This window comes from Genypterus blacodes, unplaced genomic scaffold (genome assembly GCF_046128005.1).
Source record: "Genypterus blacodes isolate CSIRO-AG114 ecotype Tasmania unplaced genomic scaffold, CSIRO-AGI_Gbla_v1 ptg000082l_1, whole genome shotgun sequence".
NCBI lineage: Eukaryota > Metazoa > Chordata > Actinopteri > Ophidiiformes > Ophidiidae > Genypterus > Genypterus blacodes.
In genome coordinates, this window is record NW_027466887.1 from 90,975 (window position 1) to 106,478 (window position 15,504).

The window sequence follows — 15,504 nt, forward strand, 5'->3', positions numbered from 1 at the left end:
CACTCTCGCCCCCTAGCGGCGGCGCGTTTGCTTTGGTCATGATAGGGACATTTAGAGGCAAAACTCAAAGGCTTAAGTCAGTTAGATTTCTAGCTTTGTCATGATTTGGAAATGTAATATTATAATTTCAAAAACCCCTCTGCTGGTGAAGTACTGTAGCCATAAACATGGAGGAAGGCTAAAAATATTTATTTTCAATGATGAAAAAAGAACTACTGATCAGTATCAGAGATCAGAGATGACACTAGCTCTACACTTGGATAAAATACAACCATGACACTGATCATCACACCACAGCATACAGACAGAATTAAGCACCAACACTTAAGAACATACAAATGCCCAATTTACAGAATTCACATCAAAATGTCATTCAGTAAGCCCCAGAAAGGACGATACTGTTCTGTTAAAGATGGATGGCCGTGCTACGCTGTAACAATGAGATCAATACAAATGTATGGTATGCAACAAGCACAACCTCTGAGCTGTAATAATGGAATCAAATGTCAAACATCAGAATAGTACCCTTAACATATATCCCTGGTATGAAAAAGGACAAATACAGTTTTATGAATGTCACAGCCTGTTGTGGCAACTGTTAAAATGTGGCTCAAGTCAATCCAGACAGGATGAAAATGTTAAAAAAATATATTATTTGACAGAATGTGAGGTCATCTCCATCCCACAGAGTTAAGTCAGGGATTCACATGGTCTCTGCTGCAGGGTATCCAGCGTTGTCTCGGATTATGCCCATTTCTGTTCTGAGCTTTTGCATCTCCTTTGAAACAAATGAAATGTGATAGATTAATGTAATGGATTCACAGTATTTTCATTACTGAATAGAGGAGTGCACTGATCATAATAGAGATTAAATCTTTTACCTCTTGAAGCCTGGTGTTATCCATTTTTAGCTTCACCAGATATTCAATCTTCTGTTTATGGTTCTTATGGCCCACCAGCTTTCCATTCTCCTCAGACAACTGAGTGACCTGCATACGGAGAACCTCCATCTCCTGTTAAACACAAAATATCAGCACAATAACACAAATGGCTCTCTTAGTCAAGTTGGCAATGGTGGGCAGCCATTGCGAAGATGTATCGTGTAATTAAATACTTTTGAATTTGTAACTCTAGCCGGCAGGACACTCACCTGGTGTAGCTTCTCATCGTCTTGTTCCCTTTGGTTGTGCTCTCTCAGCTCTAAACAGCGATTCCTAAGCTCAGTGGTCAGCTCCTGGATACAAGTCTGAGATTGGCCAAACATGGACTCCTGTTCCTGCAGTCTAACCCACAACACAAACAGAGTTTCCTGTCAAACATGAAGCATCTCTGGAGGATCAGAACAAGCCTGCACACAAGTACTCACCTTTTCTGAGTTTCAGACAGCCTCTGCAGTATTTTACTCTGTTAATGGATGACAGATAAAACAAATAATAAATCCCTTTTCTTGTATCAAATGAAAGAACAGAAACAGGGGAAGAAGGGGTACAAACCTTCTCTGTCCTCTCCTCCTGTAGCTCTTTAAGTATGGACTGATCAGTGGCCTCATCCATAGACTCGCTGCAAAACATCAAAACAAATTATGAATAACAATAATTCACACAGGCTATACATGTTTTTGCTTTTTTTTACTGTAGTTGCTAGAATCATTGCATTAATAAACTCAACCCATTTGTGTTTCCTGTCTGTTCCGGCTGCTTTGTACAAAACTTGTCAAGCAAACCCTGAATCTTCATTCTGACCATCTCTTTCTCATTCAGCTGTGTCTGGGGACAGAGAAGATAGAATCTATTAAATCATGTTAAACTTCAGTCCACCAACACCACGCTGCATAAAACTACAAATAAACAATGCATAGAAGGAAAATACCTCCAGTTATTAAGCTGGGTGAATATATGGGTGTAACAATGAAAAACTGATTACTAATTGATAAAACAGTCATAAATAAATACCTTGAGTCTTTCAATCTCCTCATTCTTGGCCATTCTCTCAGTGTTCAGCTCTGCTAGAAGAATCTCCATGGTCATTATGGAGGAGCGATGGTTCTCCAACTCCCTCTCCTGGCTCTCCAGGACCTGGGACAGATCCCTGTTGAAGCTTCCTGGAGTGCAAGGGGTCTTGAGAATAGAGAAATAAAATATGCTGTTTTTGACTTGAAATTTAATGGGTGGTTACAAAAAAACAAGTAAAACAGAACAAAGTGCAGGCATGTTTACTTACCCGAGGTAATGATTTAGGTGTGACTGCTGCCTCAAGCACAGGTTTCAAACTTCCATTCCTAATTGTTCTTTCAATAGCGTCTTCCTGTTGTTTCAGCTGGTACAAGAGAGGTTTTCTTACATTAGTACTTTTAATGTCAGACGTTAGCTGTAACTTTTTCTCCACACGACTGAATATTCGACACCGTTTACACTTAGATGGAATATTTACCCGATGCAGCAGATTCTTGATGGTGGCCTCCTTCTGCATCATTTGCTCCTGAGAGCTTTGGAGGAGGCTGTTCTGCTCATCCAACATCTTGGTGAGTCTTTCCACATCCTCAGTGGCATAAGTCACATCCTCCTGTAAGAGTTCCACCTACAGAGTTACACAGATATTATTATTTACATTTACAGAGCATAACATGAAGATAGCATTCATCAATTGCTACCCAAGAGCACCAGCAGCAGAGTTTCATAGAATGCATCTTTCCTCTATTCTGTTGGATGCCACCCCCCGGTCTAAAGTTTCCCTATGGTCACAAAGTTCAGCCTCCATCTTAGAGTTCTGGTCATAGAGTTCCTCTCGTTCAGAGCACGCTGCATGGTATTTGGTCTGGCGGAAGAAAAAAAATTCCCAGAGTCAAACTAAAGAGGATTTCAAATAAACAAATGCAATCAAGGACGAAGTGTGAGGAAAAGTAAAGTACAGTGAGGTCTTTGTTATCTTCCGTCAGGAGGGTAATGTTCTGGTCCCTCTCGCCCAGCTCGCAGCGCAGGTCTCTGGTTTTGTTAATCAGATCTACAATACAACCCTGTCAAACAACACAACGTATATTAAGAGCTAAAGTAGATATGATTCAATTTAAACTGAAGACAGAAAAGGAACTATTCACTCAGGCTTACTTTGTTCTGTTCCATCTTCTGCTCCAGACCAGTTAGGATTTCCTTTGTAGAGGTGAGATTTTGCTCCAGGTTGGCAACTTTGACCACCTTGAAAAAGGTTAAGATTGTGTCAAAACTGGGTGAACCACTGAGCCGCAATCGTTAAAATACTAAAAGAACATATTTAGACTTTACAAATCTGCATTGCGTGGTTACTTAGTACTGACCTGCTGCTGATTTTGTGCTGTCAGATCACAGACTTGTTTCCTGAGCTGAGTATTCTGCTCCACAGTTTCAACGAGTTCTCTGAAGGCATACACAAGAGTTTGTGTGTTAATATAAAACACTGTGTTGGCTGTCCAAAAAGGTAAATACATAAATTATACATTGCTGAACTTACTTTGATGTACTTTCTTTGTTTTCTCTTAACTGGGACATCAGGGCGCTCGTCTGTCCTTGCTCGGTTTGCAGAGAATTCCTCAATTCCTTTGATAAAAATGAATCAAAACTCAAGAAATTCAAAAATGAAATCAACTAATACACCTTTATCAGCTTACTTACAGTGATCTCTGCCTTTCGTTCATCAACCTCCTGCTGCCTGCCCTGCAACTGCTGTCGCACTTCATCTGCCTCAAATTTGGCCTCGGCTTGCAGCTGGTCAAAGGAATCCTGTAGGGTCGTGTGCTGCTCCAGAAGCTGTTCCCACTCCAGCCTGGGAGGCACAAACAGTTACTGTGAGCAGATAAATGCAGACAAATCAGACAGAGAATCGTTGAGAAAAGTCTTGGACTGGTGCATACTGGACTTTGTCGAGTTGTAGCTGCGTGCTGATCAGACTGTTGGAGAGCTGGCTCATCTCGCTCTGCTGCTCGCTGTGGCCGTCTCTCAGTTGGATCTTCACAGCAGCCAGCTCCTTATCTGACGACTGCAGCACCACGCGGAGGTCACGGATCTCACTCTTCAGAACTGAGAAAGAGGAAAGGGGTCAGTCACTTACAATTCAGAATACAAATCTAATTAGCAGATAGGGGTTCAGTGTCTTGCTCAACAGCCCGGGATCAAACCTGGACCCATCTAATCCCAAGAGCAGTGTTTTTCCAAACACTGTAACACTAGTGTGCCATGAGAGATCGTCAGGTGTGCCTTGGGAAATTATCCAACTTCACTTAATTAGTCTACGAGCCGATCCGGAGAGCGAGACAGACCGGCAGATTGCAGCGCAAATTTCGAAGCGCGTGCACCCCCACCACTACCTCACCTGCTGCTGCTTGCTGCTCAGACTGGAGGCTCTGTTGCAGGTTGGAGATAGTTTCTTGCAGGTTGAGCTGTTCTCTGTTCCTGCTGGCTCGCTCAGTAGAAAGTTGCTACACGAGGTGTAAAGAATAATTAATGAGGAAAGAAACAACATATATTTCTCAAAAACTCTATACAAGTTAAAATTGTAAATATCCCACCTCTTCTTTGCGGTCAGACTCTTGAGATAACACAGTGATCTGCTCCTCGAGTTTTGCAATTTGTAGCACCAGCTTGCTGTTCTTCAGCTCCTCCTCGTCCAGCTGGGTCTGCACGTGACTCGCTTGCTCCTGGTGAGGAACCACAGAAAATGTCATATGTAGGATAGATGAAGAGTAACAACTGGCTCACAGCTCGATGTACACGCAGTACATTTGAGCGATGGTCCTCGTTACCGTACCTGCACCTGTTGCAGTTCCTCCGTCAGGGCCTCGCAGGCCATCTCGGTCATGCCTGGTGGAGGCAGTTCTCCCCAGATGTTCTCTGCACTGTCCTCGTTGCCGTATAAGTGTTCAGGACTAGAGAGAGAAACTATCCTGGAGCGCAGGTTGTATGCTTTTGTGGGTGTGGTGAGTATCTAGTGCAAGAGATTAACAGCAGACAGGATAATCATTAAACAGGGATAAAAGAAGAAATCTCTGCTCCACGCCGCTACCGGACATCTTTGTGTCTTCTCTGGAATCATTTTATGCCTGGTCTTGCAACTGCAACATTCTTTTTTATTGTGGGTATCAGCATAAACACAAAACACGAGCAAGAATTTGGTTCCCAAATATCTGAACCCCCTCTCACCTTTATCGTCTCAATGTGAATTCTGTTCAGCTGCGACACTTCCTGTTTTTTGTAAGCATTTGTGGCCTCCAGAATGTTCTCCAAATGCTTGTTGGACTTGTCAAGGTATCGTTTCTCAGACTCCAACTCAGACATCTGTTGCCTAAAACACAAGGCACCACACCACACCACACCACACACACACACACACACACACACACACACACACACACACACACATTCTTTAATGCCATCAAATCAGTGCATGGGAAACAGAAAAATAAAGCCTGTATACAACGGGGCTCTGAATTGATGACAGGACGTTTACGTGTCTTACGTGACGCTCACACATCTGTTTCAGCATTTCAGGATTAAACACATGTGAATTAGTTTGTTACATTGGTTTGTCTCCTTACTTGGCGACCTCCTTGTACTCTTCAAATGCCTGAATGGTTTCTGCGAGCTGTTTCTGAACCAACTGAGCCTTCAGCTTCTCCGATGAAGTGGCTGGGGTTGAGAATCCTGGCTGAACTGTGGATCCAAATGAAATGATTAAACGTGTGTACAGTGGATGTGATGAACCTTTGTTGAGTTTATTCAATGATGATAATCTTACTCTTTGTGACTCCTTCCATCTCCACAGCTTTTTGGAAGGCCTCCTCCAGCTCAGCAGCAGTATGAGCTGCATCCTCCTCGATGTTCCTCACAGATTCCAGAGAACGGAGGTGACGGTTTTCCTCTCTCAAGCTGAAGTTCTCTGCTGCATATCGGGTCATCTTTGGGTGATGTTCAACCTAAAGATACAGACCAACGTACAAAGAAATGGTGTCAATCAGATGCAACAATACATGCTCAAATAAAGGAGATTTTAGTAGATTTATGGCCATTGTTTAGTCACCAGTCATCTCCAATACTATGCTGAAAGGACACTTGATGTTGTACCTGATGTCTTAAGATTTTGATCTCTTCTTTCAGCTGGTCAATCAGAGCTTGACTCTCCTCGTCTGACATTAAGCCCGATCCTTCTTTCAATTTCTTTTCAAGGCGAGCAATGTTGTCCTCCCGAAACTTGACAATCATACGGCTGGAGTGGATGAACTTGTCCTTCTGGGTCCAGGCCTCCTCCAGCTGAGCCACCTTCCCCAGCAGCATCTGAGTGCAGTCAACAGTCCGTCTAAGCATTCTTGTCTCAGCATAAAACAGAAAGAGATAGAGCGAGAGCGAGAGAGATAGAGATAGAGAGAGAGCACATACCCTCCTCTCCTCTTCTTGCTTTCTCCACAGATGAACAGCAGCCATAAACTTTGCTCTGTATGAGACATCAGGGTGGATTTCTGTAGAGAGTGAAAAGGGGATTTACTTTTGCTCAACATACCAAAGGACTGCTGTTGGAAGACAGTGAAATAAGGATAACAACAGTGTGTGTGTTCGTGTGTGTCCCGTTACCCGTTGGGAATTCGGGTCCACCTGCTGCCACATCTCTGCTGTTTTCCACCACGTGTGCCTGAGAAGTGAGCGCCTGTGCGAGCTGCTCCTTTAGCTTCTTCACCTCAGCCTGCAGCTGCCTCACATTTCCCTGTGTGTCCTCGTTGATCACAGCCTATTAAAAAAGAAGCAGGGTGATGAAACAACACAGGCCTGGACTTACAAATTATGTGTTCTTGGCTTAAGTCCCGTTTCACCCCAAATACCTTATTCTTAATTAACTTTGCTCTCTGGGCAAAGTGCAAAGTGGACAAAGTTTCTCCAAAACACTTTGAACCTGGGTGCACATTGGCTATGATGTAAGTCTTTGCATTTCCTCCAAGCGAGTCCTGAAACCACAGGACATTTGTTAGTCACATACAAACCTAGAAATAGTTTTTGTACAAAGCAAACTGCTTCTCGTCTCATTTCTAACCAAACAGAGTAACTCACTCTAAGCAAAAAGGTAAGTTTGGAATCCCTGTAGCAGATGTGCCGGCTCTTTCCATTGGACACATCCACCAGGGCCATGATCACCTGACCAAGGCACATGAGGGAGCGATTGATGCTGCTGGCCTCCTGAAAGAGAAGTGCACACAGACATAAGCAACCAACACCAAACACACTCACCAATAAACTGCAACACCACTTCACCAATCAGCATTCAGGCAGGAAGCTGCACCTTGAGTCTGGAACCTTCAGTGTGTGTGTCCTTCTGCCTCTCAGACCCGGCCAGATCCACCAGGTTTAGCTGAGACATGCGCATGTTCACCACTGCATTAACGGACTCTTTGGACTCCAGAGTCATAGTGAACACTGCATGGGACCTGGATGACTCACGGTTCATGGAGGTGGAGGCGACTCTTCGATTACGCCATCCCATAGACAACACCTGAGTATGGACAAAATCAAAATGAAACACCTCTCTGACTCCTATGAAACAACAAATGACGTGCATGATACAACAAGCAAGAAACTCCTACCTGGTAAGCTTCAGCAGCTGAGGTGACAAACTTCTCCACAGCTCCTTCTACAAACAGACCCTTCTTGATGTTCTCCCGGAGGAAGAGGCTGGCTGAGGCCGTGTCCAGGAGGTCATAGATTTGTTCATTGTAGATCTCAATAAAGGAGCATTTGCATAGGAAGCTCTTGGCCTTGGCAGACTGTTAAAGTACAACAGAAGAAACAAAACAACAATCCCTTTAGCATATAAACACAGAATACTACTCCCACACAGAATACTACTCACACACACATTGCAAATATTCTACCCACCTTTTCCACTTCTCTGTTGATGAGAAAGAACAAGTACTCAAAGCTTCGGGGAATAACACCCCGTAGTTCATCTGTGAAGTTATCCAATTCAGACGGTCCTAGAGAGAAAAGAGCAGTTATCATTGGTGTGACATCATCATTGGAGCTTAAAGAATGTAGCAGTACACAGAGTAAAGGGAATTCTCACCGAGCATTGTGAACGTTTTTCCTGAGCCTGTTTGTCCACTACAAACACAAGAGAGGAGAAACTGAACATGTGCTGTATATAAGGAGCACTACATGGTGGTCATAGCAACGGCAAGTTCGGTTGGATTTTGTATACAAACAATGTGAAGGTTACTTACTAGGCAAAAATAGTCCCATTGTATCCATTCATGCAAGACTCTATAATATTCTTTGCCACACTGTTGAATACAGAATCCTGTTGAGTGAAAGATGAAGGGATATTTATAAACAATACATCATACACACACAAACACACACTCCTTTAACTCATACAAGTCAGTTTAGTCAAGATAGCATCAATGCAGAGACAAATGTCCTTGTTGTCCCACCAACCTGTGACGTGTCCATGTCAGCCACGTGATCGTAGGTGAAGGTTCGTGGTTCTGGCTTTGAGAGCAGCCGGATGGTGTTGGCCGAGGTGACCGTGAGACACACATTCTGATCTCCATCTGTGGACAGCCCCCTGCCCTGGGTCAGAGGTCGCACCCGCACAAACACTTTGATGGAATCACTGTCGCCGCTGTACGACGGAGAAAACAAGGAAGACTCAAACATCACTGGTGTCAGCAGGTCAGAGCTCTGGGTGTATTTTCAGTTCATACTCTCAATCTAAACCTGACACAGATGAACTGAAAACTCATTAAAGAAGAGAAACATTAGAGATAAACAAAATGTTGCAAATAAATAAATAAATAGGCTGTAGCGTTTGCCACCTGTGTACCTACCAGGCAGCAAGCTGGCTGCAATCGCCAAACCCTGTAAACAAAATAAGAAAAGGTTGTTAAGTTGGTTGAGGGTTTATTTTGTTTTTGTTTTTTTTTAAGTTATGTAGTTGACTGTAAGTGGGCATATACAGTATTTGAGCTGATTAAGCGACACGTTAACTTAATCTTGTATTACACTAGTTAATAGTTAAAACTAATGAAGCAAAATTAGGTCTGGTTAGCGTCTGCTGGCTAATTTGCTCAAACTAACAATCTACAGTCATGTTGCTAGCAAACCGAGTCACACACGTAGCTAACGTGACCAACAAGAGGAAGGCAGCTTCCGTAAAGTTTGATTGATCGGTTTACGAATATAAAGAATTGATAGATAATATGGTAAGATGAGCTTACCCTTCCCGTTTGCACTCATTGCTAAAAAGAGATATTCGCAAATGGCTCGTAAACGTTCTTCAAAACATATTTGTCGACCACACGCATCAGCAGGAAAGCAGCGGATCTGTTTACATCCTTCCAAATTGGCGGGCTGAACTGCGAAAAGGTATTATTCTTCTTCTGTGGTATTTGACGATGGTTTGAGGAGTAAAAAGTGCATTACCGCCACCCACTGGACGTTAACACAGACTTTTTAATCGACCCTTTAGCTTCTGGTATACTAATAGCGACATTACTCTGCAATTTCCCATGAATTTAAAGACTGTTTTACAAATGTGTCTACAATTTCATTCCCGGCCATAATCCCCGTAACCTGATTCAAAACAGCAAAAACAACAACAACAACAACAATAATAATAATAATAATAATAATAATAATAATAATAATAATGATAATAATAATAGTAGTAGTAGTAGTAGTAGTAGTAATAATAATAATAATAATAGTAATAATAATAATAATAATAATATTTAACACTGCTTTTCAATAACATTCATTTGGTCAGTGCGACACTTTCAATGGTATTTGTAGTATAGTTAAAAGCGTAACAAGAAAAGTCACCTACCTTCACTTCTGTATATCAAGTTTCCCAACGTTTACAATTATATTACACATTTTATTTTCCCGCAATGTCAATACTGTTGCCGTCTTCAGCTACATTTTTCTCGCATAAGCACAAACAAGACTTGAATGTAATGTATTTGTTTGCTGTAATTAACAGCTACATCGTCCCAAGCACTTAACAATCTTTGTATTTACATACTCTTTGAGCTCGGTCGCGCAGTCGCACTTGGGGCACGTCAACTCTTCATGCTATTGGTTGAACAACAAGGAAGCGCTTGGGATCGAATGTTTCCAACGATTTCATTGGTCGATAAGTTTTAAATTCTAAACGGCCGTCACAGAAGACGAGGGGTTTTCAAAAGCTCTACATTCTGACTGCTCTATACTCTTCTTTGTGCTCTTATTTGACCCCAGCGACATCACCAACTTTCAGGTAGGTGGTGTATAAAGGAAGACATTAAATCGCGCGGTTGATTGTGTAGTAACGCGATATATTCACGGAACCTGATTTATACCCCCAGATCGTGTAATGCTGTTGCCACTGTTACTCTCAGTTAGACAACGTAACATCTCTTTATATCTCTGCCATCATTCAGACAAACTCCTGGTAACGTATAGTCAAGTTAGCCAAACCAGCTAAGATTGTAATTTATGTTAATTCATTGGTTGCTTAATAGCTGGAAGTTACGGTTAATGACGTAGTTAGCTGTTGAATTCAAATTACGCCAACGCTGAGTCGATCAAAATTCCTGTGTTACTCTTCACTTCACATTTCAAACCTACTTATGTTAACTACTAGACTGTAAACAAACTGAACAAAAAAAACAACTTGACGCAGATTGTCTCATAAAACCGCATGACTTCTTACTGAGGGCTAATTCACGACCAGCGTCTACGCACAAAGGCTACGCAAACAATGTGCTAAAAGTTTGTGTACGGTTGTTTATTAAGTTTACCTGCGATTACCGAATTTTGTGTTTGATCTTACGGTGTGATTCAGATTCGGAGCTGCCTTAGAACATTTTTACGCAAACATGGTGGGCCGGAATATTCGTCAAATCATGCGAAATTCGCCTTTTGTGTTATTTAACGTGCCGTTTGTTCTTCCAGGATGAGTTGTGGTGCTGTGAATGATGAGAATCACGGGGTCAACCTCGGAGGAAAGCGAAGCAGCTCGATTGATGACATATTTGCCCTGGAGCAGCCGACAGGGAGGCCTTCCATCCTGCGTCAGACAGAGAATCTACCCAGCAAGACTGTGCCAAAGGGGGGGAAGGTACGAAATCCCACTTCACAATAGATTCCGTTCTCTGCAGGCCGATCTGATTGTTATATTTGACTACACACAGGTTGACCTCATCGTTCGTCCGCAGGTTTGTTTTCAGACTCCGAGACGAGACCCAGTGACCAAAAGAATAATGTCTCCCTCAAAGTCTGTCAAGATGGCAATCGTGGACGAGTGCACAAAAGCTATGGAAAGCTTAAAGTTGGAGAAAACAAAGTAAATACAAGTGTCTGTGGCATGTTGCACCATGACTGATGACCTGATGGTTGAGTCGGCTGACTAAGCCTCTTGTGTTTTACAGCAGTCTGCCTCAAGAGGTCACCAAGCAAACTGATGCATCTGCACTGGGTAACTGAATGATCCATAAAGATGACAACCTGAAACGTGTCGCAGCGGCTGAAAAACAAATAATAATTTCGGTCCTCTCTCCACAGAAGGAGCCAAATATCCTGACGAAGAAATGCCAATACAAAGCAAAGGTGGCTATCATCTGGACTTTGACAACCTTGACGCGCTGAATCCATTCCAGGGCTCGACTCAGATGGTCCTGTCTCCACCCAGACCTGCAGCTGAGCAGCCTCCTGCAGTACAGAAGGAGTCCCACTGTGAGCAGGCAGAGAACCTGTCGGAGGAGCTGGCCAACACGGATACAGCGTTAGACGAGACACTTCCCTTCACCGCGTCTGTGGAGAACTCGCTGGCCGATGTCTCTGCTGACATCGCCTCCACAGACAGCAGTGTGGTCACGGTGGCGAAGGTACCAGATGTTGATGAGCAAGACTCGTCTCTTTCCAAGCCTGAAGAACAACCAGAAACCACGTGTCCGAGTGTGCATCAAGATGAAGAATGGGCCAGTGTCGGTGAAGAAGAAAAAGCCCCTCTTCCTCCTAGAGCCTCTTACAACTTTGATTTCGACAACCTTGATTCAGTTAACCCGTTCCAAACAGGTGGCTCTAAAATTCAGAACTCCCCCGTTGGGAGAAAAGTGGCAAGTCCACCTGCAGAGGCGTTGGAAGTGAGTGTTGCTAACGCCCATCAGGCGGCGGTCCAGGCGGAGGTCCAGGCGGAGGAGAAGCCCACAGCTGCAGTGGCTCCCATGTCCAGTGACGCTGCTCAGCTTGAGGACGTCCAGCAAGCAGCCGCCCCAGCCAAGGCCGGCCCAGTCAAGCTTGAGTTTAACTTTGACGACGGGAATGAGGTTAAACGTAAACCACCACCCAAGAAATTAGGCAAGAGGCCGACCGGCCCAAAACCAAAAGAGGGAAACGCTGCATCAGACTCCAAACCGCCTAAAGAAGCGGCGGTGAAGCCTGTCGATCCTGACATGGACGTCCTTCCAGCCGCCAAGGGCTGTTACGCCTTTGACTTCGATGACCCGAACTTCAATCCCTTTGGCTCAAATGCAAAAATGAGCAACTCTCCAGAAAGCAGTGGGAAGTGCCCCTCTGCAGCTCACACACCTCCTCCTGCTCTTCCTCCTTCCCCTCCGGGCACTGAAACATCTGTTCCCGAGCACAAGGAGGAGCTGTCAGAGGAGGAGGCTTCATCAGCAGCAAGGTATGTTCACCTCCTGTCCCGACTGTACCAAGAATCCATTTGCAACAGACACTTGAGCTTTGCCAGAACAAACGGAGACCAAACAGGCTCGTCATCTAAAAACTGCACTCTTTGTTTTATCTTTGTAACGTCTGTGTGCTTTTCTCCCTCTGCAGCGTTGAAGAAATCGCCCTGGCTACCCAACTGAACCCCCCAGCTGTACCAGAGGTAACCCAGCTTGATTCTATCTAAATAAACGGGCCTCCGCTGAACTGTGCGTTCTTCACGATAAATGTTTTCCCGCCCGTCTGAAATGAACTCTCTCAGGCTGAGGACGCCGCGGCCGCACACAGCGAAGACGCGGAGCTTCAGCCTCAACGGGAGCGACCCGTGCAGAGCTTCCCAGATCATCCCTTTGAGCAGACGACGCAGGCCAACCAGCCGGAATTCAGCGAGGACAACTTTGTCCCCGCAACCGAGTGTAAGACAAGAACTGAACCTGCCAGACTCACTGATGGTGTCCATGTTTACCAGGATGAGGTCTTGACCCTGATGTTCAGATGGTAACTTCCTTTTTCTGTCTCCAGTCATGTCCGCTGACTTTGATGGACAAATGGACTACCTTGAGCAGTTTGGCTCCAGCAGTGTGAGTATTTTACTTTTCTTTTACGTGAGTTAAATCCGTTCTTTCTTGCCAGTGAGTGACTTCATCTGCTTCTTCCTCTGCTGTTCCCAGTTCAAAGAGTCTGCGCTGAGGAAACAGTCTCTGTACCTTAAGTTTGACCCCCTCCTGAGAGAGAGCCCCAAGAAGGGTCCCGGCCCGGCCCCGCAGGCCCACGGCCCTCTGCCTGCCGCCTTTGCGTCACGGTACATGCTCCACTGTTTTCACTCAGTTAAATTGCTGCCTTCACGCGCAGTTAAACTCTAATCTGTCCTGCTTTGGGCCGTTCTGTTCTGTGGAGCAAACACTAAGATGTCCCCAAAGGCTGACACCATAGTGTGCTGCTCTATTTTCAGTTTGGATGCCGCACACATGCCAGAGAAACAGGCAGCAAACGGGCCGCAGAGGGACGACTTCCCACTTTTTGACATAGCCGCACCAGTAAGTCTCCTGAACCGATACAAGCTGAGACTTCATCTTATCAAAACCTCACCGTGTCAAATATGAAGCTTCTGAACTCTGAACCCAACTCCCCGCTTGATTTGTTCAGAACGTACCTGTAACCCAGAATCCTCTGCTGCTCGTGAGCCTCGTCCCACCTTTCTGCCAGTCGGCCAGCACGGAGGAGGACATCATCGAAGTCCTGAAGTACAGTCAGAAGGACATGGATGCAGCCATGGCCAAGGCGCAGGCTGAGGCAAGTCTTCATCGCTCTGACAGGAAGTAGTCCTGATGTACGTCAAGTAGACTGCAGGTTTGAGGATCGGTGTTAAGACGCAGCTTTCCTTTTCTTGACTAGACAAAGGAGAAAGAGGAGGAGTGGGCCGTGAAATATGACAAACTGTCTGGAGAAGCTGAACTCATGTGGTGAGTTGTGCTTTGTTTGCATCGGTCACACACTTTCTGTCTCAATATCAAAGTTTCAAACCTTTTGCATTGTTTCCCTTCTGTTCCAGGAAACAGAATAATGAACTGGAGCGCCATCTTGCAACGAACAAAGGTGAGTGAATGCCTCGGGTACAAAGTGATGCCGCTAAGTCTCCTCGCTTTAACCCTGAGTTTAAATGGAGGTGAATCTTCTGGCCCTCCTCAGCCGACCAGGACGCGGTGAAGGAGGCGGCCCAGGTCAAGGTCAACAAGGCTCTGCTGGAGAAGGAGCAACTCTCCACCGAGCTCAACTCCCTGGAGAGGTCGTTCGGCGACCTCCTCAAGAGAATGGAGAAGTACAAGGACGCCATCGAAGGTTACAAAAAGGTCAGAACAGACGGAAATCTGCAGTCTTGCCACATAACTGACAAATTCCTGACATTTCTATCTTGTGATTCCTAATGACTATAGAGGGTTGACCTGTGTTTGGTTTCCCCCTTCCACCAGAATGAAACCACCCTGAAAACCTGTGCTCAGAAGTATCTGGACGACATCAAAGAGAAGAACCAGCGCTACCAGGCCCTGAGAGCCCACGCCGACGAGAAACTTAACCAGTAAGAAGCGTCAGACTCTTCCGTGTTTGCGTGGCAGACCCTCGTTAGCGTTACAGTAGCTCATTTATTTGTCATCATCAGCGCAAACGCAGAGATCGCCGAGGTGCGGTCCAGGTTCAGGGGCGAGGCGGCGGCGTTCCAAGCTCAGCTGCGGAGGGAGCAGATGAAGGTGCAATCACTGGAGAAGAGCTTCGACCAGAAGGTGTGTGTGTGTGTGTGTGACTCAGAATGGGACTTTATGCCCGAGTCAGATTTGTCTGAATAGAATCTAGATGTTATAAACCTTGTTTCTCTCTTCCACAGGTGAAAGAAGCTGAAGAACTCACTAAACTTTGTGACGAACTCATCGCCAACACCCAGAAAGTCTGAGCTCCATGTTTCTACTGTCTGTGTTCTTTATCCATGTTGTTCAGATCTTTTGATTGTTTGTTTGTTCAGATGTTTGTTTGTCTTATTCATGTTCTTAAAGTACTTAAATAAAGTTCTTATGATTCCTTCATTGGTGTCTATGATCGTTGTAGTGAATATGACTATGCTGGTTTTACTTGGTTAACTCCAGCAGGGGGCAGTGTTGGCGTGTAAGTCGTCAAGTGGGTTTTACATTTAAGCACTCTACTAATGGAAACCCATGTACCGGGAGTGTGGAGTCGCATGACTTGGACTCGAGTCCTAAATTTGGTAACTTGAGAGTCGTCTTCACATGAGCAG

At 44.7% G+C, this 15,504-nt stretch overlaps 2 protein-coding genes across 2 annotated transcripts; one reads left to right on the plus strand and one right to left on the minus strand.

Moving 5' to 3' along the window:
• Positions 1-173: 173 nt before the first annotated feature.
• Positions 174-9,356, minus strand: kif15 (kinesin family member 15). Its single transcript, XM_076158532.1, has 35 exons — positions 9,227-9,356; positions 8,837-8,867; positions 8,445-8,631; positions 8,231-8,307; positions 8,074-8,111; positions 7,887-7,984; positions 7,595-7,774; positions 7,294-7,503; positions 7,065-7,190; positions 6,839-6,961; positions 6,594-6,747; positions 6,402-6,481; positions 6,090-6,299; positions 5,764-5,941; positions 5,564-5,678; positions 5,169-5,310; positions 4,777-4,953; positions 4,538-4,666; positions 4,342-4,447; positions 3,884-4,049; positions 3,645-3,795; positions 3,484-3,569; positions 3,311-3,389; positions 3,105-3,191; positions 2,909-3,013; positions 2,694-2,814; positions 2,431-2,579; positions 2,221-2,316; positions 1,953-2,117; positions 1,669-1,766; positions 1,494-1,560; positions 1,367-1,404; positions 1,151-1,283; positions 882-1,013; positions 174-778 (listed from the first exon to the last, which is right to left on the minus strand). The coding sequence occupies exons 1-35, from the start codon at positions 9,243-9,245 to the stop codon at positions 704-706; spliced, it is 4,128 nt and encodes a 1,375-aa protein (XP_076014647.1). The 5' UTR covers positions 9,246-9,356; the 3' UTR covers positions 174-703.
• An 801-nt stretch (positions 9,357-10,157) lies between these two features.
• tacc3 (transforming, acidic coiled-coil containing protein 3) lies at positions 10,158-15,295 on the plus strand. Its single transcript, XM_076158535.1, has 17 exons — positions 10,158-10,266; positions 10,944-11,109; positions 11,207-11,334; positions 11,420-11,466; positions 11,553-12,675; positions 12,831-12,882; positions 12,982-13,135; positions 13,242-13,300; positions 13,391-13,521; positions 13,672-13,756; positions 13,866-14,012; positions 14,115-14,182; positions 14,272-14,315; positions 14,409-14,569; positions 14,690-14,796; positions 14,878-14,998; positions 15,100-15,295. Exons 2-17 carry the CDS (start codon positions 10,945-10,947, stop codon positions 15,163-15,165), a joined length of 2,658 nt encoding a protein of 885 aa, XP_076014650.1. The 5' UTR covers positions 10,158-10,266; position 10,944; the 3' UTR covers positions 15,166-15,295.
• Positions 15,296-15,504: the final 209 nt, after the last annotated feature.

Coding starts and splice junctions, on each gene's coding strand:
- tacc3 (XM_076158535.1), top strand. CDS start 10,945: ATGAGTTGTGGTGCTGTGAATGATGAGAATCACGGGGTCAACCTCGGA. Junction 11,335..11,419: donor TTAAAGTTGGAGAAAACAAA/GTAAATACAAGT, acceptor TGTGTTTTACAG/CAGTCTGCCTCAAGAGGTCA. Junction 11,467..11,552: donor AACTGATGCATCTGCACTGG/GTAACTGAATGA, acceptor CTCTCTCCACAG/AAGGAGCCAAATATCCTGAC.
- kif15 (XM_076158532.1), bottom strand. Junction 8,308..8,444: donor CTGACATGGACACGTCACAG/GTTGGTGGGACA, acceptor TTCACTCAACAG/GATTCTGTATTCAACAGTGT. Junction 2,815..2,908: donor AAGATAACAAAGACCTCACT/GTACTTTACTTT, acceptor TTCTTCCGCCAG/ACCAAATACCATGCAGCGTG.